Below are 27,783 nucleotides of genomic sequence, written 5' to 3' on the forward strand. Positions count from 1 at the left end.
GGACCACAAACATCAAAGTGCACCAATTCGAGCTTGTTTTGAGCTCTCCAAGCACTGTCAGCAGGAAAAGGCAGTCTAGCCTGCTTACCAAGCTGACAAACCTCACAAACATTCCCACTAACCTTAACTTTTGAAATGCAATCAACCAAATTCAGCCTATGTAGCAGATCAAGCGATCTGAAATTGGCATGGCCTAGTCTCCTATGCCACAAGTCAGTGCTGTCAGCAAGGCTGGTGTATGCCTTTCTTTCTACTTGGCTAACATCCAGCATGAAGCATCTATCGGTTATGGAGACTGAGATTAACTCTAGACCATTCATGTCTTGAACAGTACAGCAACCATCCTTAAAAACCAATGTATAGCCCTTTTCAACTAATTGGCCTACACTAAGCAAATTCTGGTCTAAGTCAGGTACAAAAAGCACATCTGAGATCAGCTTGTTACCTGAACCAGTGCTAACCAGCACACTGCCCTTGCCCTTAGCTTCAATCAGCTTGCCATCTCCAATTCTGATCCTAGAGTGGAAGCTTCTGTCTAAGCCCTTGAACAACTTCTCATCTGCTGCCATATGGTGTGAGCAGCCACTGTCTAGTAGCCAATCATTGCTGGTTTTTGTTGTGCCAACAAAACAGGTTGCTGTAAACACATGCTCCTCCTGAGCTTGCATGTCCTCAGCTGGTCTAGCTTGTTGTAGAGCAGCCTCCCTTGGTTTGCCTTTGCACACCTTCTCTACATGACCAAACTGCTTGCACTTTCTGCACTGAATGTCTGGCCTAAACCAGCAATATTTTCTGAATGTGTTGTCTTCTTGCAGTGAACACATGGTGGAAACACCCTTTTTGCTTCATCTCTTCCTGACTTGGCCTTTCTATTGTGCCAAGGCTTCTTGCATTTTGCACTCATGCTTGAGCCTTCACTGGCTTTAGCCTGGAAAGCAGCTTCAGGATTCTCCTCCTGCCTATTTGCCCTCCTTTGCTCAAGTGCATACAGGGAGTTTATCAGCTCAGACAATGAAATGGCTGATAAGTCCCTCGAGTCCTCAAGTGAAGAGATTTTAGACTCAAATTTCTCAGGGAGAGTTGTAATAACCTTTTCAACAACTCTGCTCTCTGTGAAGTCCACTCCCAGGAGCCTAATGCTGTTGACAATGGCCATTATTCTGTCTGAGTACTGCTTGATGGTCTCAGACTCCTTCATCCTCAAATTTTCAAAATCTCTCCTGAGGTTGATCACTTGCTGTTGCCTTGTCTTGTCAGTCCCCATGAACTCCTCCTTCAGCTTCTCCCAGGCCTGTTTTGGTGAGTCACAGGCCATGATGCGAGTGAATATCACATCAGAGACTCCATTTTGCAAGCCGGCCATAGCCTTATGCTTCTTGGCTCGCTCCTCAGCATGCTGCCTCATCTGTGCAATGGTGGGATTGGCTCTCAATGGAGGTGGTTCAGCATCATTCTCAATCACACTCCAAAGATCGTGTGCCTGAAGATAAGTCTTCATTTTAACTATCCAAATGTGATAGTTGTCTCCAGTGAACACTGGTGGAGGTGGTGGAGTGAAACTCATCTTGCTAGACTGAGTTTAAGTGCTTCGATCCTTTTTAGTTTTAAGCTTTGCTGTAGATTTTAAATTGAAATCAACAAAATGCAAGCAAAGGCCCCTCAAAGACTCGGGCTCATGATACCATTTGTTGGAACAATGGCAGCAGCAACAAAGAGATTTTGCAAGCAGAAGCAAGAGCAATCGAAGCAGAAGAACAACAAGCAGAGCAGCAAGCAAGAAACTTGAATGTACAGCAAGAATTGTAACTGAACATCACTAATTTTCATTCAAAATTTGAATATATAAAAGAGTTACAAATTTTGATTCATTTGACAGTTACCTAATGACATAACTGCTCCCACTTAAACTAAACTAATACAAGCTTAAGTCAAATACAAAATAAGCTGACATATCAGCTTTTACATCATCAATCCAATCACAAACTTAATCCAACTAACTTTGGAAACTAGTTAGAGTTGAACTAAACTAAATTACATCAAAACAAAACAGCAATGTCAGTTGCTTCATTTGGTCCAAAAACCATTCGTGCGCGCCAAGCAAAATGAGCTGAGCTCGATAGCTGCTGGTCTCGACAGTAGCATGCTTCTGGCTCCATGTTGCAATGCAGTCCAGCTTTCAACAGATAAATTCTTCAAATACAATGTAATTAAAAACGAACCAGAAAAGACCACAACCCTCACCATACAACCAAATGTACACAACATGACATTTCGTAACTTCGTTGAAATCATATTCGAACCATGAAAAAAGCCTTCAATCGTACCATATTGACGGGTATTCCTTCTTTGCGGTCGCCGTTGAGCCGGGAACATGGAGCCCTGAGAAGAGAGAGAATTATAATCTGCTCGACGCAGTGAGTAGGCATACGGTACAAATGTTCCCTAAATCACGGGCTGCTATACTTTTGACGTTTGATAATGCAGGCATGTGGAATATCAGGTCGGAGATATGGGAGAGAACATATTTGGGGGAACAGCTTTACGCTAGTGTTCTGTCACCAGAAAAATCACTAAGGGACGAGTACAACATCCCTGAGGACACGCCGCTGTGTGGCATCGTCGCCGGTTTGCCCAAGCCTTCACCTTATACTATCTAAAGTGGCCATGGATATGAATGCAATGTAATGTATATATGGTTGATGAACTCCCATATATTTTTGACTGCAAGGGCCTCTTATAAATTATGTAATTATTGCACGTATATATATAACAACCCTCTCCCATATTTATACTAGACTTTTTTATTTCTACATTTTAATTTTTTTCTTTTCATTTACATTATTCTTTTTTTCAATAGAAAAAGGTAAAACATTTTAATAAATTTTTAAATTGTCGAATAAGTCTTAACTCGATTGGTATAGACATTTTTATCAGTGTAGGAGGACGTAGATTCGAATACGCTGAAATGCATTATTCTCTTATTTAAGGGTTGGAGAGAGACTATGGTTAGTTCTAAATATTATATCAAAAAAGAATATATATATATATGATAAAAATCTATAACGAGATTAATATTAAGAAAATAACTTTTTGAATAAAAACTTAGTGTTAAATGGTTAATCCCCCTAAATAAAGTAAGCATCAAATTTGTTTCTCATTCCTCACATTAAAATTAAAAATTGTCCCCGCATTGTTGAATTTCAATTTTGAGGCTTGTAATTCAACAATTAAGATATTAATTTTGTTTAGAGAGGGATTTAAGGGTTAAATTGTACATATATGTTTGGATTTTTTTTTATTGGTTAAATAGGTCTTCTTCTTTTTTTCAAGATTTAGGAAAATAGATCGATTTTGGAAAGAGTGTGAAAACGCGTCCAGCTGAACGAGTTTTCCTGCTAACTGTGCAGAAAGCTTGCTTAGCTAGACAAGCTTTCCTGATAATTGTGCGAAAAGTTCGCCCAACTAGACAAATTTCCCTGTCAACTGTGCAGAAAGCGCACCCATTGGATGTGCTTTTCATACTCTCTCTCTCTCTAAAATTGACCTATTCCCTTAAATCTTAACAAAAACGGCCTATTTGACTATTTAAAGAAAAATAACGGCATATGGCTAATTTAGCCGGATTTAAGCTTAATTTTATATTTTAATAAAGAATAAAGGAGAAAAAAATAGAGGAAAAAAATAATTTTTACTATTCTTTAAGTATTTGATTAAGTGTTAAGAGTCAAAAAAGTATTGAACTAAATTTTAAATTAATTAATAAATATTTTTATAGAATATTTTTATCTTTTATATTTTTATATAAATTAAAATCTATTAGATCCATTTTAACCATAAACAGTTTAAGTTAGGGTTGAAATTTTAAAATTTGAAAAGTATAGAAATTAAAAATAATCAAATTGACTTTATTAATAAAATGCTTTTGCATAAAAAATACCAAATTGGAAATTTTAAATTTACAACTTATGCATAATACGATATTAATAGACTTAATGGATTTAATTACCATAGTTTGAACCATGACTAAAATTTAAAAATTTACCTAATTAAAATACAATAACTAAAAATCGAGCTTTGGTTGGGTTGGAATATTTTGTACATGAGAGGCTAAGGAACTCAAAAGAAAAAAAGAAGCGTTAATGGATAGGTCGACAATATCGCATTTGAGCTAGATTTGTGTACAATTTCAATACTATACCTAACTTAAAATATAAGTTTATATTTGGGAATAAGTAACCCAGATTCATTTTATTAAACTTCTAAAATATTTTTAAATATTTACATTATAATATAATATATTATTTTTTAAGTAAATTACACTAACCGTCCCTAAATTTTATTTAAAATTACTCAGCTTTCAAAAATTACATAATAGTCACTATCGTGGCCCGTTAAATGGAAGGGTTAATAACAATTATATCAAATAAATTCTTTGTCTTGTCGATGATGCCACCAACCTCCGAGCTGGTTGCTGGTCACAACTTCAAATAGTATTCTCTGAATACTCTTTTTTCTTTCTTTTAGTTTCAGTCTTATCATAATAAAGCATTGGTGTTTACAAAAATGGACCCTGAGATGATGCTAAAGAAAGACCATCACTGATGTAATGAGACTCTTAATAATGGATTATAAGTTGACCAGCATTTATCGTCAAGTTAGTCTAATTATAGCGAGATTAAGATTTACTTTTGAAATCTTTTATTTTCTTCAAAATAATAATACTAATTTGTGATTTGAATAGTAAATATTAAACAATAATGACGGAATAATTTAACCAAATTAAATTAGTGGGAATATTTCTCCTGAATTCATTATACTCTAGTCACAGATTTTATCAAATTATCCAAAGCACAAACAATGCACTAAAAACACTCCTACCAAAATGCAGCAAAAAGAAGAAAGAATTCTTTCTCATTCCTTGATCTAAAAATCATACATATAAATGATTTAGTGACTCACAGTTCAATTGTACTTGATAGATTATTTCGGCCGAATTAAGTTTAATCTCTATGAGTAACATGGGATCTAGAAAATGCAGCATCAGTTCAAAAATCCTTATCAAATAGTATCAAATATAACAAGAGAGATCCACACAGTGTGTATCAGACGGGTATCCCCAATTCAGATATTTTCCTTATCCTTCTGTCAAGTGAAACCCTTTGCTGCCTCAAAAGTGATGCCATTGAAGCAACCTAATATGGATGTCAAATTGGTAAATTTCTGATCAGGGATTAAGGTTTGGGTGTTTTTTTTTTATTATTTTGAACTGGCAAAGGAGCACTGAAAAGATAAAAAATGAAATGCAGGACTTGCCTCTGCTCGTAGTTTCAATGCCTCCCTTCCGGGGATTTCTCGCAGTCCGTCCATCAAATCTATAAGGAACATTGAAGAAATTGTTAAGGTACAACAGCGTCCCGTAAAATTTAAAACCAGCCCAACTTGTCTCAACTTGGACCAGACCCACCTCAGCTCGGGTTTGGACAATGAAACCCTATCCCTCCCTGTTGGAGGTTGGACATGCCCAAACTAGCATGATAGACTAACCATATAGCCAATGATTGCAGCACGTCTTAATCTAATTAAACAAAAGAAGGAAGTCCCAACTAGACAAATTGTGAAGAACCTAAAACAAACTCAAAACAAAACCAAAAAGTACAACATTGAAAGTAATAACAAGTAGACAAAATGTTTGGGGAAAAAAAATCAAAAGAAGGCAGGAAGCTTAGTTGCTTGGTAAAGAAGGCAGGGTGTCGAGAAGTCTCTAGACTGTGTAAAAGACTGCTGGAAAGAAACCCTACTCGGAAGTGTATATAAATAATAAGGATATGGAATAGTACAATATGAAGACATAATAGTAAATATGCCCAGGGCAGAGTTGGATTTGCATAAACCGGACTCTGCTCTGACCCAAGTTCTATTTTAGAAAAAACCTTGTCCTACCCTGCCTTGATATTCTTTACAAAAACAATATAAAACAGCAAGGTGGCTTGGAAATGGTTAGTCACAGGTTAATTTTCCAGCATTATACGTGGATACCAATCTCATCTTCAGATTGATACACATACCTTTTCTAAGACCAACATGCTTGACAACAGCCAATCTAAGTTCTACTGTTTGTTTAAGAGTTATATGGTCTAAACGACATTATAGGAGAGTGGACACCATAGCTGCATGCTAGAATAATTTTATGCAAAATTTAAGTTTCTAAACATCCTATTAGAAACAACCCTTCTTTACTGTACTAAGAAGAGAGAAAAAGAGAGCCCAGGGAGAAACGAGATTGTTGAAAGCACCAGACTCATCAAAAATAAATAATGACAAACTAATATGGGAAGCCAAAGTCAGTCAAGCTTCCCAAAGGACCCAAGATGCCAACAACTGTTTACCAAAGGAGAACAAACTATATATATAAAGAAAATATGAGCTTTAAGCATACCTACAGCTTCAGCCTCAACCTTGTAAACTGATTTAGCAAGACGGTGAATCTGACCTCCAGAATTCCTACACAAACAACTTGGAACAGTTAAACAAGAAAATTAATGAGAACTTAGAAGCATAATATTTTAGAAATTCATACTACTTACATGAGCTCTTTCTGGCCACGTTTCATATCCTTTTCTGCAAGAGCTGCCCTTTCAAGCAGCTTACTGCTCTCCTTTTTCATCAAATCAACAGATAGGTTTAACACTTTTACATTCTTCTCAGCCCTAGAAAATTTTGCCTGTAGGAAAGTTTAGCAGAAAGGAAATGTATACAAGAGCTTAGAGTCAAACTTTATACTAAGACATAATATCTAGAACCTGAGGTTTTTGCTTTGGCTTAGTAAAGAATTCAAAATGACAGGTCATGCAGCATATATAGTGCAAGCAAACATTCAACTTATAGTTCCACTAAGTGGAGGAAGCTTCAACCAAATTAACAGGGTAGCTACCTCCTCACTCTGAAATCGACCCAACGTATTACGGAATAGAAACCTTCTTGGGCCTGCAACAAATACTCGGACATCAGTTTGTTTTAAAGTTAAAAGCCAAACCAAATAGAAAGTTGTGCACAGAAGTCAAATGAATGAATATGAAGACTCATCAAATACTTCATTTCATAACCCGTGCAATAGATCTAAAGAAGGGAACCCAGAGGCCAAAAGGAGGATGTAACTCGAACAAAATTGATGCAACCTAGACTTATAATCCGAGGAGTACATACCATCACTGTATATGAAAAATCTTAAATCTTTGGCCAAACTTAATAAAGCTTTATTTAAAGGGAGGAAAAAAGCCTGCTAACAAGATGGGAAGAAGGTGGGAGCCCATCATTCAAAATTGCCAAAGATGACTCCTGATCAGGCCTGCTAACAACAACATAAACAATGCCAACGACTTCATTCCCCTGGCCCCCAATCAATTCCCCCAGAAATACACATCTTATTGCACTTCGCATTTGAGTTTCTTACACCTTATTTAATTTAATAATTTCCTACAAGTAAAGGATCCAGATTTAAAAGCTTCTAAATGAAGAAGCATCTAGAGGGCGGATTTTTGATACAGTCAAAGAGAATCACATAGCTCCGAGGACAGGATTTGTTATTCAAATCAGTCAGCCACCACATGGTCTCATTGACATAGTTAAACATTATAGCTATGTTCACAAGGGAATGATAGTGTTGCTTCACTAGCATTGCTTCTAAGGATAACACTAATTAGTTTTACCCATCTGATCACAACAAAAAAATTACACCATGAAACAAAGAAAGTAGAATAACAAACCAAATCCCTTTAACTTAGAACCAAAAAACTCAACAAATTTCTAAAGGACTCAGTTGTTTCCACCAAAACAAAACCTTCTTCAAATACTGTTTTTCCTTTTCTTTGGTTTACAAAATCAGATAAGAATCAAGTGTTGCAGGCAATCATCGAAATGAGAAATGATAATCAGGAAAGAACAAACCTCGCATGAGACAGAGAGCAGCAGTCAAAGTAATCCCAACAGCTGCACCAGGGTTTTCCTTTGCAATCATCACCCCCTCTTTTTTTTATAATTAAAAACAAAGAACAGTTACAAACTATCCAGTTATTAAAACCACAACCATCAATTAAATGAAAAAAATTTATTAGAAAACCTTTAAGTTTGCTGAAAAAAGCATCTTCATAGGATTTATAGTGAGAGGATGCTTGTGGTAGAGAATCCTACAAAACCCAAAAATTTATAATCAATTCTTTTAATTTCTCATTAATTACATTATATGCTTTAATAAAATCATTGTTATATAATAAGGAAAAAAAGAAAAAAGAAACCTGGAAAGAGCGTAGATGGGTAGAGGAGTTATGGAAAAGGGATTGAGCAGAGCGAATCGCTAAGTCTTTAGAGTCTATAAGGCTTTCGATTGTCGGCAATTCCTCCACCCATGGCTTTGTTGAAGAATTAGCAGCGGGGACGGTAGCGGTGGCGGCCTCACGACCTTCTTCTCCGCTCATTTTCCGATGCCGTTCACTCGTTTCTGTTGTTTTTCTTTCTTTCTTTCCGCTTTACCCTTCGATTTTCTTTTCTGAACTTGGCGTTAAATAATAAATATGGTTACTAAATTCGGTTTAAAAATTACAACAATATTAAATTTCCAGGAAGAAATGTAATATTTAAATGTTTGGTTTAATATAGACATATTCATAGATCGGTGAGGCTTAAGGATAATATTTAATATATTTTATAGTAGTTTAAGTTCGATTTGACTCAAAATACAAGTCAAAAATTATTCTCAATTTCGTTTATATTTATAAATAGCAAATCGAAATCTATTTTAAACTCGCTCATATTATTTTTCTCAAAATTTTGTTAAAATATATTTATATTATTTATTTAATATTTTTTATATATTAAAATCTTATATATAATTATCTTAATATCTTTAATGTTTACATTTGTTGAGGAGAAATCTGTTCTATTATTGGAAGAAATCTTTGAAGTATCGTCTTTTGAGCAATCGATCTAGACTTCGAACATTAGAGGTATTGTATACTCGATTTTACCTTCGAAGTTTTGTCTTCCAACTTCAAAGAGAGTTCAAAGGGGGTTCATGGAGTTTATCGGAAGTGTTTAGGGTTGAGGTTCAAACCCAAGCCTTTAAAGGGTTTTAAAGGGCAAGAATACTACCACTTAGTTAGCTAAAAAAGTGATTTTCAATCGTAAAATCTATTGAGATTTGACTCGTTTTTTATTGCCTATCATGAGTAAACCAAAACAAGTAGAAAAGAAAATATTTATAAGCAATCATTTGCAACATTAAGCCTACCAATCATCTCAATTAATACAATTGATTCTATGACTTGTTCAGCGTCGTAGGACAAGATATAACCTTTATAACTTCCTATCTTTTACTAAGTCTAATATAGAACATTTCGCTTTGCCTTTTACAATGGCTAAGATAAAATTATTCTAGTTTTCAAGTATCAACTAAAATCTCCTTGGTTTTTAAGGCTAAACTAAAAACCCTTTCTCTTTTTCAAAGATAATTTGGTGTAAACTAGAAAGACCTCTCTCCAATGTCGGTGCTTAGATATTTAAACTCTCTCAAATACAAATACACACTTGGATAAAGAAATGAAACTAAACTCAGCAAGTGTTTATGTATTAAGGGTGAGTTTGGATGGGCGGTGCGTTTACCTACGATTAGTGTAAAAACAGCGGTGGCGGTAAGATTAGATATTGTAGCAACACTGTAGCGTGAGACAAAAAGTAAGCTAAACGCACTGCATCGCACTCAATCGCCCATCCAAACCCAGCCTAAGTGTGAAAATGAGAAGAATAAAAGAAAGAACCTTCAAATATAAGCTCTTGATCTTTGAAGCTTATTCTCTTGTGTTTATTGAAGTGTTCTTGGACTCTATTTATAACCTCTCTTTGATCTCTAACAGTTTGGAGTAGTGAGAAGGAAAAACTAGTCATTTGGAGCAATTAATTTACGCGTGAAAGTCTTCTTGCAGCATGAGGTATCGATACTCTTGAGAAAAATAAACATTAGAAACAAAGGAGTAATGATACCATGAAGTTAGGTATTGATATTTTTAGGCTAAGTATTAATATATCAAGAACAAGTATCGATACTTTACCCTTCTAAATTAAATTGTGGCTACTGACTTACCAAGGTAACCAATACTTATTGTACCAAAATGTATAAAATGACTTGAAATGACTTTAAAGCATTTTCAAAGGCATTTCGTTAACTCGAGATTATAAGACATGATTGAAATCAATAACAAGTATTCTTGAGTTTATTTTAGATTTGAGAATATTTTTAAAGATATTTTTTTTTCTAAGATAAATAATTTAAGGAATAAAGTAGAAAATTAGTCTTAAATATTATATCAAAAGCTTTATAAATTAAAGCTAACAATTAAGAATTAAAAAAGTCACACGAATTAAAAAGTTCGGTTAATACTAATTCAGTTTGATTAACGGTTAAAGGATTAAAAAATTTAATTAATTCAATTAATACTAGTTCAGTTCGGTTAACCGTTTAAACACCCTTAACTATAAGAAAAATGAAAATCAAGTAAAATGCTGATTGTAAACATAATCGTACATGCTAATGCATAATTAAATTTGTTATACTCATATTACCTCTCACCATACCGCATGCTTATGTCAAAACGTAAATTCTGACAAAGCTCATTATTGTAGTTTCGCCAAAAGTTTAGTCTCAGCCTTACACATCACATAAGGTGAGTTCGTGTAATCTCCAGAAGTTATATAGGAAAGAGCTTCTACCAATATCCATCGAGTAATGTTGAATTGTGTTAAAAAATTCCGAGTTAGTCAAGTTGATAAATCTTAATTTAACAATTGAACTCAATTGAATTTTTTTCAAATCGAGTCAAGTCAAGTCAAGTTAACGAATCCTATCACTTATACTTAATGTTGCGTTTACATAAACCGATTATTTAACTACATAAACAATATAATAGTTTTGTCTTTTAATTTCATGAGTAAACATTTATCAAAATGATGTAGTTTTGTCTTTTAACTTAATGGTTTTGGATTTTTAACTTAAAAAAAAGTAAACATTTACCAAAACGACGTAATTTTGCCTTTTATTATTTAGATTTTCGGATAACTCGAATTGTACAATTCATATTCGAGTTAAACCAAAAAACTTAATTTTTCATTTGAATTGATCCGAATAGCTTGACTATTTAATTCAAAATTTAAATTTTTATCAAGTTTTTCGAATCGAATGGAACTTTACGATAACCCCTACTTTCCAACCAATATTTTGTCCGATCACTTTAGATTGACTCCAACAATCCATCACTCTGAGGAATACAATGCTTGATGATTGGGAGACATGCTCAATCCACCTCCTCTGACCACCAAAACAAAAAGACTAAAAATATATAAAAGAGAACTATTAATCATTACTCTCCAGACTAAATGATTCTCCACATCGCTACCATGTGAACCAATACTATTATACACCCAAAACTTTGTTTAACTTTATATAACAAAAATATTTCCAAGACTTTGATTTTATTTTAAAAACTAATAAATTAAATTTAAAATAACATTAATTTCACCAAGAATTCTCAAATTATCGCTCAATGGGTTTTAAATTTTAGAAAATTCTAAATAAAGAATCAAATCCTTCTATTAAATTAACCATCAATTTAAGCATTAAATGTTAGATTGGACATAATGTAAAGTATATCTAAAATTAATGGATCAAATTATAAACACGTATATACTTATTATATGCACGACTAGAATTTAATGTGTTAAAAATAGTTTAAATTAAATTTTAGAAAGATTATTATTTTTTAAACATGTCAAATTCAGGTTATCCATGTAGGTGGGCACATATTTGTTTATAATTTGATCAATGTGTTCTAAACATGCTCCACGATAGACTTGAGCTGGCATTTGACACCCAAGCTAACAGAAAGGCCTAATTAATACAATATTGATATTTCTTTTGACCAAAACAAAACTAATACTTTAAAAACTAATTCTGTTATAAAAATAATAATAATAATGAGATCAAATAACAAGAGAAATAGGAGAACAAATAAGAAGTATTGATTTTATTGATCAATAACGGTATTTATAATTTTTTCTAAAGTCTATATTTATAAACATAAAAGTATAAATAATATAACTTTACTTCTAATAAACCTTATAGTCCTGCTGATTAAGTCCTAGCTCGATTGGAATGGGCATTGTTGCCAATGTAAGAGAACATGAGTACAAGTGCATTGAAGCATATTATTCTCCTATTTATGGGTTGAGGAGAAGATATGGATAGTTTTAAGCATTTTATCAAAAAAAAAATATAATCAGAGCGCGTAATGAGATTGATAAAAAAAACATTAAAGTCCTAATAATAAACATTAGAGTCATAATGTATATCAAACCTCTCAATTTAATGAACATCCATTTTTATAATAATAAATATTTATAATAAATTAAAATTTTAAGAATATAATATGTTTCAATACACTTGAACTCATATATTCCTGTATTGACAATAATATCTTTGTCAATCGAGATAAGACTCAATTATAGGTTTGCATCAATTTAAATTCTCTGAGTCAAACTCAATTATCCAAATTTAAAATGTTATAAATCAGTAGCCATCCAAAACAAACTTAAACATTTTAAGACTTAAATTGACCATTTTAGTTAGATAATAATGTAAGTTAGAAAGTTGACAAAAATAGAAAAAAAAATCTGAGGAGGAAAAGAGAGAATGGAGTTGGATTGTCCTATAATGAGGAAGAAGAAAAATGTAAATCTTTATCCATTTCCTTCTCTTTTCTCCAAAAGAAAAATTTTAACCCAAGATTATTCTTCTTCTTCTTCTCATCTTTTTTGTTTCTTTCATGTTCTAATTCATAGCCACCAACAATCTTTAAGAAAAATAAAGGTAAGAGGTAAAAAAATTTTGGGATTATGTTTCTATATATGAAACCTTATTATTTTGTGTTATTTATCATTGGGTCAAAATTTTCTTATGTAAAATGAAATTTTGATCAAAGACCAGAAAAAAAGGAGGGGTGGGGTTAAAGAAATCCTTTGTTGTTTTGGAGCCCTTTTTCATGGATTTGAAGTTGTTGTTCAGCTGTTTGTAGATTATGAGTCCTTTGGTTTCTTTTTTAAGAAGAGCTCCTTAACAAGCTTTTCTATTGCTATTCTTATTCTCTTGTTGCAAATTATGTATTCATTTTTAAGGTTTTGGGGTAATTGTGAAGCATAAATTTTAATTTTTGATAAATTTAAAAAAAAAGTATACTTAAAGGGATTCAGAACATGGATTTACTCGTAAAAGAGTATGAATTTAGGGGTTGTTTTTTTTCTTGCGGTATCAATCACATTGTTGTAGATGTTTTTGTTGTAGATTGGTTTCTTAAGGGAAAGCTAACTCTTTTTTAAAAGTTTTTAAAGTGTCATCCATTTGAAGCCTACAAACCGATTGTTATTGTTCACATGTCAAATCGAGATTTTATCATGACTCTATTATCAGCTTGAGTATCTCATAAAGGGCAAGTAAGCATCATGCACATGGTAGGGTTTAAATTCTTGTTTGTTGTACGACATCTAAGGGCAAGGGCTCAAACCCTACTAAGTGTGTAATGTTCACATCCCTTTGTTAGGTGAGCATTCATGTCTAATGAGGCATTTTCACTCTCTGAACTCGCATCCCAAGTAATCTCTTTAAGCACCGAAGCTTTTGTTAAAGTTGAGAGATAAAACTTTGATTTAACTTAATGAAATACTAACTCATTGAAGGATTTGTTGGCTCTGGACAAATAATACTTCAAAGACTATTCCGAAACAAGTCAATCTCCCCTCAACAGCTTCCATTTTAGTTCTACAAATCAGACTTCTTAATGTTATTTGTTGTTTGTTTATGACAGAATCCCTAAAGGAACAGGAAAGGAAAGGTGAGGAAGGAGGATAAAAGGCCATAAAAGAATGGAGGAAGCTATGGCAGAAAATTACTGGTGTTACCAATGCTCTCAAGTAGTGACCCCTATTATGGGAATTGAGATTAAATGCCCATTTTGTCAAGGTGGGTTTATTGAACAAATGAGCAGTGGTACAAGAGGCAGTGAAGACATGGATTCTGATATGGGATCAGACCGAGCACTATCTTTGTGGGCACCAATCTTGTTAGGTATGATTGGTAATCCCCGTCTTCGTAGAAGATTTGATCGTATTGACTTTGAAGAAGAGAATAATGAGAATGACAATGATAATGGTGAAGGTCGCCATGAAGGAAATACTGATTTGGACCAAGAGCTTGAATCCATCATTAGAAGGAGGAGGAGAAGCTCTGCTACAATTTTGCAATTGCTTCAAGGTATTAGAGATGGAATGGCATCCGAAGTGGAGAATGCTGAGAATGATAGAGATAGGGATATGGGTACGAGCAGGGATCGGGATAGGGAAAGAGAGCGTGTTATTTTGATCAATCCTTTCAATCAGACTATCATCGTCCAAGGTCCTTATGATTCCAGTCAGAGTGGTCTGAGCCAAAACTCGAACCATACAAGGTCTTTAGGCGACTATTTCATGAGTCCTGGACTAGACTTATTGTTGCAACATCTGGCAGAGAATGACTCGAACAGATACGGAACTCCACCAACGCAAAAAGAGGCAATCGAAGCTTTGCCCACCGTGAAAATTGAGGAGATGCTGCAATGTTCTGTGTGCTTGGATGATCTCAAGACCGGTAACGAGGCAAAGGAAATGCCATGTAAACATAAGTTCCATGGCGAGTGTATACTGCCATGGTTGGAGCTCCATAGTTCTTGTCCGGTTTGTAGATATCAAATGCCCACAGACGAATCAAAACTGGATTCCGAGAGACCAAGGGCTAATACCAATCGAAGAGAAAGCGGAAACAATGTGCGCGGTAGCAGCGAAGAGGGCGAAAGAGATGGGAGAAACGGGAGCGGGAGAAGGTTCTCAATCCCGTGGCCATTCAATGGTTTGTTCTCGTCAGGATCTCAATCTAGTGGAGCCAATTCTTCCGATACTTCATCGTCGTCTCAATCCACAACTACTTCACAAAGAGATGAGAATAATTGACATTTCCAATAAATAATTGGGTCGTATTAGCATAGCATCCTCCTCCTCATCAGTCTTCGCTATGCTGCCTAAATATTTTCTGCCTTTGCTTTTTATGTAGATAGTAATTTTTCATTGAATTTGAATCTTGGGGGAAAACATATATACATTTGTGCTTTGGTTTTCAATTTCTCTAATGTTGAAGATCCTTGCCCTTGGAAGAGTTTCCCATATTGATTCTTACCTACTCTTGGATCCTCATATATGTAATTTCTTTCTTTTTTTTATTTATCTATACTCATTTGATAAAAGTTGAATTATAAATGGTGAATGTTTCGATGGGAAGAATATAACATTTTATTTTATTTTAACCAAATTCAGCACCATGATCCATAGATAAGATTGAGGATGTATGTTTTATCTATACTACATATGTCTATATCAATAATCAAAAAGGGGAGGAGATGGGCGAAGGGTGGAGAGCCATTAGGAGGAAGAGAGAGAATATTTTTTGGATATCCCTCTATGATAAGGCAATGAAGTTTTTATATAAGAAACTTGGAGTAACTCATGGAGAAGTCTCACAAGTGAGTGAGTCATCTCATCGACCCCAAGTGAAGGCGACAATGGGATCTTGTAGAGCCACGATGTGATGCTGTAAGGTAATTTCGTAATAAGCCTTGGGAAATGGTGCTAGGTTGTTAGGTGTTGTGTACCCCTTAATGAAGGTACCTTGTGAATAAAGGTGTGCGTGGAGGTAATACAACATTATATTTAACAATTTGACAAATTGAGTTGTTGTCATGGATTTCAATTATGTGAAATTAACAAAAAAATATTATTAGTTTTATAAGGTAACAAATATTATGCCATGTCTTGAAAAAATTAACAAAAATTCATTAGCCTTAAAATTTGATCCATGTAATGATGTGATACTCTAATATTATGTTGTGTCATTGTCAAAAAAATTAATTTTTTATAAAATATTTTAGGTGATGGTGTGGCACAATTTCAAAATACCGCATCATGATATGAATCAAAACTAGAAAAAGATCATCAAATTCAAATACTAATATGTATTAAAAAAATTCGAAAATCAATCCCTATACGTCATATCAAAGAGTAAATTAATCTTTTTTTTATTAAAATTTTTATCAAATTTTTACTGTCTTCAACCTAAAATACATATCTAATTATTCCATCAACACGTAAATTTTAAATAAAAGAAATCAACAGCATCATATCCATAAAAATCACAGTTTACGTAAAATAAAATGAAAAGTCTTCAAAAAATTCTCCCAAAAAATATTCATGAATAAAGTCAAAATTTTGAAACAAAATTTAAGTTCACTTTCACTTTCACTTAGCCGTCAAGATCTTGATTACAGATGCAGTCCCGATTCGATGCAGAGCAACCACTGAGTCCCCTTCTTTACACAATCCCATCGACTTTGCATGCTTTATAGCAAACCCTAAAGCTTCCTCCGTCGTTTCTTCATGCGATGCTCTCGCTGACCCAGCATACAACACCGGGATCAACCCACGAAATATTAAGCTATGCCTCGCCGGCCTTTCATCGCTACACGACCAATCAAAAGAATCCGTCTTTATCTCCGGTACCACCACCGACAAAATGGGTTTTCCTGGCCTGTACTTAGCCACCAGCTTCGCCGTACTCCCTCCCCTCGTTAACACCAATATAAGAGCTGCATTTGCTGAATTCGCCGTCCTAACAGCCGTGGCAGCCAAGCTTTCCAATGGACTCATTGGTACCGGGGAGTGTTTCATAATCCTTTTGAACACGTCTTCGTAATCGAGTGTGCTTTCGGCTTCAACGCATATTTTGGCCATTGTTTGAACAGCTAGTTCAGGGTAGGCCCCGGCAGCGGTTTCGCCACTTAACATGACGCAGTCGGTGCCATCGAGGACTGCGTTAGCGACGTCGGTGGCCTCCGCCCTGGTTGGGCGGGGAGACTTGATCATGGATTCCAACATTTGGGTGGCGGTGACGACGGGTTTGCCTTGGATGTTACACTTGTAAACCATGACTTTTTGGGCTAGAAATATCTTTTCGATTGGAATCTCCATTCCAAGGTCACCTCGTGCCACCATGAATGCATCTGAATTTGCAAGGATGTCATCAAAATTTGCCACCCCTTCTTGATTTTCAACCTACCACATAATTTTCCACAAATTGCCATCATTAAAATAGGGTTAACTCCACCAAGATATCACCAAACTATCACATAGATTTTAAATTATCCTTAATCTCGAAAACGTTTTAATCGAGTCTTCAAACTATCAATATTATAGTAATTAAGTTCTTCTATCAGCCCAACCGTCAATCCAGATATTAAATATTAGTGTGTAATGAATATTATTAAATCCATCACCACTTTATAATTAGTATGTTTTATAATCTTAAAAATTATTATCATCTTGTACATATTGAATACATCTATCTTCACCCCATTCTACCTCACTTCAATTTCATTTTTCCTAGTTATTTTTAATATCTTTGAAGGCAAACAAATATTTAAACATAATTCTTCAAAAATATGATATTTGTCTCTTTTCAATAGTATATAAAAGTAAAATAATAATCTCATATAATAAAGAGGGATGGAGTAGGACAAACAATTATTATAATCGCTTTACACTCACAAAAAAAAATCCGGCCACATCCACTTTTTGAGGAAAATAAATGCTACAACATATTAGATGGAAATCTATTTGGTGGTTTGAGTTTTCCATCCCTACCATCTTTACTTTTTTTTTTAATTATCCTTAACGCCTACGGCATGGATTTGACATTTAAAAAATCAATAAAATTTATACTTATATACAGTAAGTACACATATTTATAATTTAATTAACATGTTACGCTTCACATCATATTTGAATTAACATTTAAGTCCAAGCTAATGGTTAAGCTAATTTTATCAATCTAATTGATTCAATACTAATACGTTAAAGACTCGTAACATTTTGAAGTTTAAGAATTAATTTAAAATTTAGACCATAACTTGAGAACTTCTAATGCAATTAACCCCATTTCACTATTAGATGACTGCCCTCCCTAATTAAATTTGTTCATGAGTTGGACTACTCGTTCAAGTTCAAAGGCTCGCTTGAAATTTGAGAGGATTCGAGCAAAAATATTAGGCTCTAAAAATATGCTTGGGCAAAAAATTGGGCTCGTATAAAATATGGGTCAAGCTCAGGCTTGAACATCCAGGGCCCGAACTCAAGCTGGCCTTTTTGTTAAGTTGTAATGTTTTATATTATATAATTTATAATACAAAAAAATTAATCTATAGAAGTATATAATACTACTGCAATGTAAATTTTAAAAAAGGTTAAGAGGACTATATATAAAATTTGTATAAATAAAAATAGATTAAATATTAAATTAAAAATAATATAAATTTATTTTAAATTTAAAAAAAATATTACCAAGCTTAAATGGACTTAATTACCTATTTACAAATCTAAGTAAATTTAAATAAAATTTTAGACCATATTTCCAACCCAACCAAACTTAAACATGCTAAAAAAATGTTAATATAATGCAGAGAAACGATGGATTCCCGGCCATCAACACCACTATTCATAATACTTTCTAAAAAGTCAAGCAAAAGCAAATGAGACTATTCGTTACACGGTTCCTAAATGAGTGCAAGTAAAATAGCATCTATATATTTATGCATGGCATGGCATGGCATGCATGCATGTACGTATATGTATATGTATATGTATATGTATATGTATATGTATATATGTATGTATGAAATTCTTCAAACATGCATACCTTGGACATGAGAAGAATATTCTTAGAATGCTCTCCAAGCACCTTACGAACCTCAACCAAATCCGAGCCTTTTCGAACAAATGAAAGAGCAATCATATCGATTTTGTTAGGAACCCCCCATTGCAATATATCTTCCTTATCTTTATCCGTCAATGTAGGGAGGTCGACGACCACGCCGGGAAGGTTAACGTTCTTCCTCTCGCCGAGAACGGCAGAGTTCTCGCACCGGCAGTGAACCAAACCCTTTTCAAGGTCGCAAGATAAGACGGTAAACGAGATTGTACCATCTGCACAAAGGATAACCATCCCAGGTTTTACATCCTCGGCCAGCTTTTTGTAGCTCATGCTTATTAGTTTCTCGTCACCCTTTATGTCGTAGTCTGTGGTAACGGTGATTTCTTCACCCTGTTTCAGCTGAACTTTTCCATCTTTGAGGAAACCTGTTCGAATCTCAGGACCCTGGAATTTTATTTTATTTTTTATGTAAGAATAAACAGTTAGGGTTAGTCAGCTAATCAGCTTTTCCATGTGGTAATTACGATTAAAATAAATAATTTTCACTTTAGATAAGATTCGCATTATAAATGATGTTAATTCAATAATGTTATTAATTTATGTATAACATTGCAATTGGATTAAAATTTCTGTACCGTTTTAATATTTAACCCATTAATAAAAAAAATAGAGAGAAGAAAAAGTTTGTCATGGGAAAAACATACCTTGGTATCGAGCATGACGGCGCAAAAGATTCCGGTATTGATCATAGCTGCCCGGAGATTATCAAGAGTTTCTTGATGATAATCATAAGATCCGTGAGAGAAATTGAAACGAGCAACGTTTAAACCGGCTTTCAACAGCTTCTCAATCATAGAGACAGATCTACAGGAAGGACCGAGAGTACATACGATCTTCGTCTTCGGCTTACTCTCCATTACAACTGATCTAATAGCTACATCATTATTCATTTTTTTCTCCTTTATTTTGAATTTTTTTTAGAATTAATTAATTATTTAAATAATAATAATAATAAAAGCAAGTATTTGTAAGAGGAAAAGGGAAACTAAGTGAGACCCCGTTTTTCCCTCTGAATTTCCCAGGTGTAGAACTACGAAGGAGAATGTAGAACAAATCAAATGCTTTTGAATTTTCCCTTTTAAGAAAGGCAGTTTATACTTTATATATATAAACGAAAAAAATTAAATTGTTCAAAACGAAAAAATATAAGAATTAATTGTATAATTTAACATAAAATTTTCGTTTGAAATGATGGTTTAACGTGTTATGTCAGCTTACCGTTATACCATTACTCTTGAGACAAACAAAAGTGACTATTTTGGTAATTTAACTTTCTTCTTTTTTTTATTTTTTTACAATTAAATTCCAATTATAATCTCTCTATTCTTTAATTTTGACATTATTAAATAGCTAAACTTTTATAATGCAATTATTTAATCTAAATATTTTATTTTAATTCAAATGCCAATGTGAATTTAAGAATTGTTTGAAATTCTCTATTAAATTTAGGTCTATTATAAAAAAAATTTTCCTGTTACATAGATACCAAGTGAGTTTTTCTAAAACAATACTAAAATATTACACCAATAAATTTAACAAAATATTTTTAACAGTGTTAACAAATAGATCTGAATTTTAAATTCGAAAAAGTAGAAAGACTAAATTCTTGAAAATAAATTTTAAATATAGAAAAATCATATTGTAATTTTTAAATTTTATTTTATAATTTAATAAAAATAAATAATTAACTCAACTCAAAGCATACTAATTTTTGTGTTAAAAAGATAAAATAAATTTTAGAAATTAAAATGCAATTTTTACTATAAAAACCAAAACACCAAGACCTGCCTATGTCCAGAGATTCAGTTATTTGTCATACTGCTATGTGCTTATTCTATCCACTAATTATTATAGTATTATGGGTTAATTAACATTATAAATTTTTATAAAAATTAGGGTAAATATCATAACTTTGATTCAATATGTAATTTGATACATTAAGTTTGATTTTGTGTAATTATACAAATAAAGCTTTGGTTTAAATTCAGATATATACGTAAAATTTTTATTTTGATTCAATTGTATACATTTAAAGAAATAAATATATCAATTTATTTTTATATAAGTATTATATTAAATGATATTATTTTGATGATATTAATTATTTTTGAAAATTAAATCAAAACAAAATGTTATGTACTCTAAAAATCACCAAATTGTAAGGATGCTTTCAATTAGATTCCATATATTTTTTAGATTTTTTGAATCATAAATAATAATTCGATTCGATTCTACTGGCACAGAGTAAACCGATGCTTATTCCCCAGATACCGTCATTGCTTCTTCTTCGGGAAAAGAAGTTCACGACCCGTGGACCTTCTATGTCCATGCGGCATTGCTCAGTCAGGCTTTTGCCTATTGCAGAAAATTCCCCACTGCTGCCTCCCGTAGGAGTCTGGGCCATGTCTCAGTCCCAATGTGACTGATCATCCTCTCGGGATCTCAATTTTTCCATACTACTTTTGAGTTTTGAATTTTTAAATTTATTTTGATAAAATGACTTGCAACTAATATCATCTCTCTTACTTTATAAATATAATTTATATTTATAATTGTCCTTTGAAGATATTCAAATAAGTAAATGACAGTACCTATTATTAATATTACCAAAATCAGTAAAACAGAACCTCAATTCAACCATCCATGTATTTGCAATCTGAATGAAACAGTCTCTGCTATGATAAAAAATAATAATAATAACAAATACAAAGTACAATGTTGATCATCTAATACAATGCTTCAAATTCTTCATTCTACTCTACCAGCTCAAAAAGTCCACATTCCATATTTCCTCAACATCTTATACCCGAACTGGACCGACTGTCAAAATTACTATCAAGGCTCCTCAAAGTTCATCATGTTCCCGAGGTTGTTCTTTGTTCATCAAATCTAGTTTATGTTGCAACTCCTAACACAATTAACATTTACAAACCTTAAAAAAGCAGTTCTAGTAAGTATTAGATCACTAAATTCGTTATCGGGAACAGCCAATTACCTTTAGCTTATCTTCCAGACAAACAGCTGGGGTGGACAGTACCGCTACGTAGCTGCCATGACAAACTAAGTGTTAGGAGGAACATGCGTGCTTGCGTGCATGCATGCATGGATAACACATACACGCACAGAGAGAGAATCTTACTCGCATCGGCTGGGTTCGTCAACATCAGTGATCTCATTCTTCAAACCACATCTCAACTTCACCTGAAAGGATGAATAATATGTATAGAAGAACAAAAGTCTACAACGAAATGCGAAAAACAAAACCATTTCGAAATTGAACAGCCCACTCATTCAAGGAAAAACACTATTGGAGATGAGTTCCTTCGTTAACAACAAACCAGAACACGAAACCACATAACACAACAGTACCTTCATACTTCTATCAGGGCCATTCCAGCAATTTTCTCCATTAGAAAATACCATCATCCTGTAGGAGTCCTCGAATTTGTCCCAATTCCTAGTAGACAACTCATGAATATGAAAATTATAAATATTCAATTTGAAGAGACGTCACATGAAAAGGCTTTTAAAAAAATTCCTACATGACATCATCCATGCACGCAACAAAAAACACGTTACTACACAATCATATATAATCCTATGTTACTCAAGTTCAGAGGTGAATGTTGAGTACGTGTCCGATACACGTAAATTCATTTGTTTTCATTTTCCATATATCTGAAAGGGTTGGGCTTCCATTCCCATGTTTGCCATACATGTTGGACATGGATACTGCAAGGCATATACAATAAACAAGGATGAACAACAGTTTTAACTGCCCAGAATCTGATGAAGCATATGAACAAATAGAACACAAATGCTCCAAATAATGATTCAATTCTAACAATTTCCCGTTGGCAAGAATAAAATATTTGTTGATATTAAATTTGAGAAAGATTTCAAGTAGCATATCCTATCCCCTTTATCACCCAAACGACACCAGAAGTTTCTATTGTACATAAAGGACAAGAATCCAATCAATGAGAGAGCATAATAACTGCAATACACCTACCCCAAACTGGTTGATGTGTAGCCCTCCTCTTGAGAAGCTTGTTTGTACGGACACACTTTGTAAACATACCTGAAGCCAGAAGTCTAGGTTGTTAAAGGCGAAACAAATGGAAATATTAGGCAATCTATATTTCAGAGCAAGTGATAACAAAACAAAACCACTACAATGAGAAGTCCGTAACTTATTCTGGTTGGTCTCAAAACAATGACCATAGAACGCATAGAACTCCTTCTCTGGTCCTGTAGTATTAAAACCCAAGTTCAGTTTATAGAAGCCAAAGCAACCCAATAAATTTTCACTGCTTAGACATTGAAACAATGCATTACATACCAAAATCGTGTTTTAGCTTTTCTTTCAATTTTGATATCCTTGATTGTATTTTAGATAACTTGGTACTGGAATCAACATATTCCTTACGTACAGTAGCAGCCTCTGAGAAAAGACAGAACAGCTTTCTCATTCCATATGTGCACTTAAATTTTTAGTAAATAACAGTAGGAGTTCAGTATATACCTGTTAGGTTTACAGGAGTTTGAAATAAATTAAAAGCCTTTAGAATGTTCCTAGCTTTTTGTTGTATCTTCTCCAACCAAGAGGAGTTATATGAGGATGTTGTATCTAGCAACATAAATAATAGTAAGCTTAGGGGCTGAACTAGCCAGGTTCATCATCATGGTTGTATCTATAAAAGAATTACACACCTGACAAGTCAGGTTCATCATCATAGTTGTATGAAGACATATCATCATGACTCTCCTCTTCATAACTTTCATCCTGTTCATCATCTATTTCATAATCATATTTTTCATTATCATCTTTTCCAGTGTCCACAACAATATCAGTAGCATGGTGATCATATTGCTCATCATGTGTGTCCTTAGGTGTCTCTTCATGGCTGTCATCAGCATGATCTTTATTACCACCTTGATTCTTAGTACTTTCCCCAGTCCAACGGGAAGCAACAATGCGACCTAACTCTTCCCTCGAAATTCCCTCAGAAATATCAGATAACACTTCATTCTCCTGCAATTATTTAGACAAACAAAGCTGAAATACCTTAGAAACTTGTCAAACCTACCAATGCCAAAAGTTGAGAGAAACTATTTGTGCTGTTTCTTGTTCAGAAAAATATACCCCAACTGGGGTAGAATGTACTGAAGTAAAAGCCCCCAAAAAATCTGTACTTCACACATTGAAGTACTCCCTGACAGGGAAAATAGCTATTGGATAAATTCAAATGTGGATCTATCAATTTATTGGCAAGTCAACAAATAAAACCAAAAGATTATTGCCAAATCAGGAGAGACAAAAGAGGTGGGACAAAGTCTTTTATTTAAAACCTTACTTCATGATTTGATCTTTCTTTCTCCTTTCTAAGACATTTTTGAGCCCTTAAATCTCTTGCTCCTAATACATTTTTTAATCTATTTTAATCGGTGTAACCATGATCCAGGGGTTAGATTAGCTATTCTATCAAACTTTTCCAGAAACATGCTTCAACTTATTTCCAAAAAGCAAATTGAGGGGGCTAATCCCCCTAGTCCAGTTTGATAATCACTATAGCATAGTATCACAGAAGTTTTTTATAAACAAGGAAATATGATGAGTAGAGAAACTTACTTTCTTGTCTACATCAGGTGATATTTTGCTTCCAGCATCATCAGCAATTTCAGTTGCAACAGAAGAAACATCCTCGGTTGTTGGTGAAGCAGACTCGTGCGTATTTTCCAAGGCATGCTACATAACAAAGTTCAAACATGTCATGGTGTAACATAGAATAGAACTATGGTAGACAAGCATTTGGGGTTCTATAAGGAGGACATAGGCCATTTGGGGTGATAATGACAAAGACAATAAAAAAACACAACCAGAAGAAGCAAAATGTACAACGGAAAGACACCTAAAGAGACAATTATAAACAACCAGGCTGACCTCCTTTGAAGAAGAATCCTCCACGTTACCAATTATATCATCATGTGTGCTTTCTGTGAGTTGGTTTTCAGTGCTAGCTTCTTCCTCAACCTTTTCATGTTCCACCTTCCCTTCCTTGTCAGCTTTCCCTTTTTCCCTTAAATCTTCCTCTACTTCTCTTTTTCCTTTTTCCTTTTTCTTCCTTCTCTTTCTGCAACCTTACTTTCTCCTCTTCTTTCTCTATCAGTTCCTTATGTTCTGCAAAATAAAGTAAACAAATCATGTAGCAATAAGCTCAATATTAACAGGTATAATATCAACAAAATGGACCCTTAGGTCCATGTAAATGAATAGTAAGTCATAATGAATAAAGAAAATCTTTGAATCTCTTGTTTTTCAATGCATGAGCACCATATTTGATAAGATAAAGAACAAAGAAGGAAATAAATATCACACATAAAGAATGGATTAATGTATTTTGAACACCTACTCAAGTACCAAAGGAATTGGTCATAAAATGGAAGGGCAAAGAGAATAAAAGGTAGACAAGAGCTTCTTTTTTCTTTTCTTTTTTTTTTTTTTGTATGTTTCATTGGTTGGTTTATGAAACAAAATGAGCACACTTTTTGCTTTCCCACCTATTTAATGACCCATGATTGATAACTAGATTCAAACCCAAGATCTCAAAATATTCCAATAGGAAGCATTAACTAATTCACATTAGATTAGATTACGGCATCACGAAAAGTACTTTTAAGTCGTAAAAATACCCATCAAGTTACATAAAAGTAGAACATTGGTACACTCACAATGACAACAGGATGAACAATTGAACATCAAGTAATCTTCATGGAAAAGTGTTTACCTTTAAGCTCTCCAACACGAACTTTCAATACCTTCTCCTCGTTTTTAAGTAATGTTAGTTCAGCTTCTTCTTTAGCTATGGCTACTTTAGCCTTTTCAACTTCCAGCTTTCGTAATGCAGCCCCTTCCTTATACGTAGCTATTTTCTTGATCAACCTATCTCTAGCCACTTTACCAGCCTCCCAACACGTTTTGGGACACTTCACTTGACCATCATACTCATCACTCCCATCACAACAATCTTGAGTATTTAAAACCAATGAAAAGCAATTCAACATAAAAATAGAATATAAAGATTATCAACTAGACTTTACTTACATAACACACTTACCACAAATACCATCATTCACTCTTGAAGAAAACAAGAATTGGGGAATGTGACCAGCGTTTTTACAATAGAACTTTGCAGTGGGACAAGCGGATGTACCTAATAACAACCAAATGAGAGTTAAATAACGAAATGCCCCCCCCTCCCCCCCAAAACCATAAATACCCATTAAAACAATAAGGAAAACCCAAACCAGGCTTGTCGGTGCCATCAAGGCAATCACAGAAATCATCATTGAACTGGGATTTGGAGAATTTCTTGGATCCATCTTTGCAGCTAATAGTATCGGATGATGACTTATAGTAATTCTCATCTGGGTATCATTCGTAACAGCTATTGTTAACTCGGAAGGAAAAAAGGTCAAGTGTAAAATTGATTAAAAAGAAAGATGAAAAGAGCACCTTGAGGAGAAATTCCGAGAAAATGGTGTTTGGAAGAAGAAGATGATGATGATGATGGGAGAAATGAATCAATGAAGAAGAGAATGAAGATGGAATATACTCTCATCTTCTGATAATCTGAATCGAATCAATAAAAAAACCTAACCAGAATCACACTCAGAGATGCAGAGACACATACAAAAAGCAAGCCTGCACAACTGGGTCTGGAAGGGACGAGCGAGGCCAGTCAGAGCAGAGCAGTGCGTTTGTTTTCAGGACTTGCAATTAAACGACGTGTCGTTTTCATTACACGAATAACGGCGTCGTTTCATGATAGTCGGCTTTTCCTTCTTCCCCCCTTAGTATTTAATCTTTACTTTTTTAAGCTAAATTCGAGTATATTTTTTTTAAAAGAATTAGATCGTTGTTTAATATAAATATTGATTAAAATATTAATTTTTTAACGATGTTATTGTAACAATTATATTATATGTCACGTCAATAAATAATTTTAAAATTATAAAAATATTCGAAACTAAAAAATAATCAGCATAAAATGCACGTAAATTGTTATGTTTAAGTAATAGAATGAAGTATATGTGGATTTACGTTAAAAAATAATAATTTAACTCTTTTTTAAATATTAAGGGTTAAGTTAGACTATTTTTAAAAATTGAAGGTCAAATGTAACTAAAAAAATAACTAAATTAATAAATATATATATATAAACATTGAGAACTAAGTTTTATATTATGCCGAAAAACAATAATTCTACACACTTTTTTTTAATTTTAATGACATTAATACTTTTTATTCAACTACAATTTTTTAATATTAAAATATTTAAATTTTATTTTAAAAATATTTTTCATTTTAATAATTATTTTATTTTACTATTTGCTATTAAATTTGAAAATCAAGCTTATTGTATTTTAGAACTTGATAAAGTTTCCTAATTTAACCGTAAAACTTGAATTTTATTAGATAGAGTTTGGTATTATGTAAAATAGTCATTTTTTTAAGAATTTAATCAGTTAAAAAGTAATTTTAATCATTGGTATATCAAATTTTATTTATTTTCCTTGAAATCTAGCTGTAAGTTGGGAGTTTCTTTCCCATAAATATGATAATGTGATTCCCATAAATTAATCTTATTTTATATTAATTTAGGGTATTAGTATATTAATAAATGTAAAAAAAAAAAGAAGCTATTACCTCCTTGCTCTCTCCCGCTATTTGATTTTCTTTATTACTTAAACGGATTCTTTGCAAGTATTTTTTTTCTCAGCTACAAATTTGACTTAGCACTTGTATTTATATGATTTTTTTTTTGTAGGACATGGGT

The 27,783-nt window shown here is 33.4% G+C and overlaps 3 protein-coding genes and 2 pseudogenes across 3 annotated transcripts; 2 read left to right on the plus strand and 3 right to left on the minus strand.

The window, feature by feature from the left end:
- Positions 1 to 1,826: 1,826 nt before the first annotated feature.
- Positions 1,827 to 2,797, plus strand: LOC121225281 (L-ascorbate oxidase homolog; annotated as a pseudogene).
- Positions 2,798 to 4,883: 2,086 nt separating this feature from the next.
- Positions 4,884 to 8,670, minus strand: LOC107942727 (RGS1-HXK1-interacting protein 1). The gene is made up of 8 exons (XM_016876447.2): positions 8,292 to 8,670; positions 8,117 to 8,183; positions 7,945 to 8,022; positions 6,932 to 6,984; positions 6,585 to 6,721; positions 6,437 to 6,501; positions 5,314 to 5,372; positions 4,884 to 5,192 (listed from the first exon to the last, which is right to left on the minus strand). The coding sequence occupies exons 1-8, from the start codon at positions 8,469 to 8,471 to the stop codon at positions 5,103 to 5,105; spliced, it is 729 nt and encodes a 242-aa protein (XP_016731936.1). The 5' UTR covers positions 8,472 to 8,670; the 3' UTR covers positions 4,884 to 5,102.
- Positions 8,671 to 12,773: 4,103 nt separating this feature from the next.
- LOC107942732 (E3 ubiquitin-protein ligase SIRP1) lies at positions 12,774 to 15,381 on the plus strand. Its single transcript, XM_016876451.2, has 2 exons — positions 12,774 to 12,910; positions 13,902 to 15,381. The coding sequence occupies exon 2, from the start codon at positions 13,960 to 13,962 to the stop codon at positions 15,076 to 15,078; it is 1,119 nt and encodes a 372-aa protein (XP_016731940.2). The 5' UTR covers positions 12,774 to 12,910; positions 13,902 to 13,959; the 3' UTR covers positions 15,079 to 15,381.
- Positions 15,382 to 16,167: 786 nt separating this feature from the next.
- On the minus strand, positions 16,168 to 19,854 carry LOC107942729 (pyruvate kinase, cytosolic isozyme). Its single transcript, XM_016876448.2, has 3 exons — positions 19,588 to 19,854; positions 18,869 to 19,327; positions 16,168 to 17,229 (listed from the first exon to the last, which is right to left on the minus strand). The coding sequence occupies exons 1-3, from the start codon at positions 19,831 to 19,833 to the stop codon at positions 16,417 to 16,419; spliced, it is 1,518 nt and encodes a 505-aa protein (XP_016731937.1). The 5' UTR covers positions 19,834 to 19,854; the 3' UTR covers positions 16,168 to 16,416.
- A 1,746-nt stretch (positions 19,855 to 21,600) lies between these two features.
- On the minus strand, positions 21,601 to 26,707 carry LOC107942728 (glucosidase 2 subunit beta-like; annotated as a pseudogene).
- Positions 26,708 to 27,783: the final 1,076 nt, after the last annotated feature.

This window comes from Gossypium hirsutum, chromosome D13 (assembly GCF_007990345.1).
Source record: "Gossypium hirsutum isolate 1008001.06 chromosome D13, Gossypium_hirsutum_v2.1, whole genome shotgun sequence".
NCBI classification, from domain to species: domain Eukaryota; kingdom Viridiplantae; phylum Streptophyta; class Magnoliopsida; order Malvales; family Malvaceae; genus Gossypium; species Gossypium hirsutum.

Bases quoted from the DNA above. Each gene is read 5' to 3' on its own strand.
- LOC107942727 (XM_016876447.2), bottom strand. From the start codon at position 8,471: ATGAGCGGAGAAGAAGGTCGTGAGGCCGCCACCGCTACCGTCCCCGCT. The intron at 6,985-7,944 runs GTTTGTTCTTTC...TATTTGTTGCAG, and splicing joins TGCTCTCTGTCTCATGCGAG to GCCCAAGAAGGTTTCTATTC. The intron at 6,502-6,584 runs GTAAGTAGTATG...TTGTTTGTGTAG, and splicing joins CGTGGCCAGAAAGAGCTCAT to GAATTCTGGAGGTCAGATTC.
- LOC107942729 (XM_016876448.2), bottom strand. From the start codon at position 19,833: ATGAATAATGATGTAGCTATTAGATCAGTTGTAATGGAGAGTAAGCCG. The intron at 19,328-19,587 runs GTATGTTTTTCC...ATAAAATTCCAG, and splicing joins CCGTCATGCTCGATACCAAG to GGTCCTGAGATTCGAACAGG. The intron at 17,230-18,868 runs GTATGCATGTTT...ATTATGTGGTAG, and splicing joins ATATTCTTCTCATGTCCAAG to GTTGAAAATCAAGAAGGGGT.
- LOC107942732 (XM_016876451.2), top strand. From the start codon at position 13,960: ATGGAGGAAGCTATGGCAGAAAATTACTGGTGTTACCAATGCTCTCAA.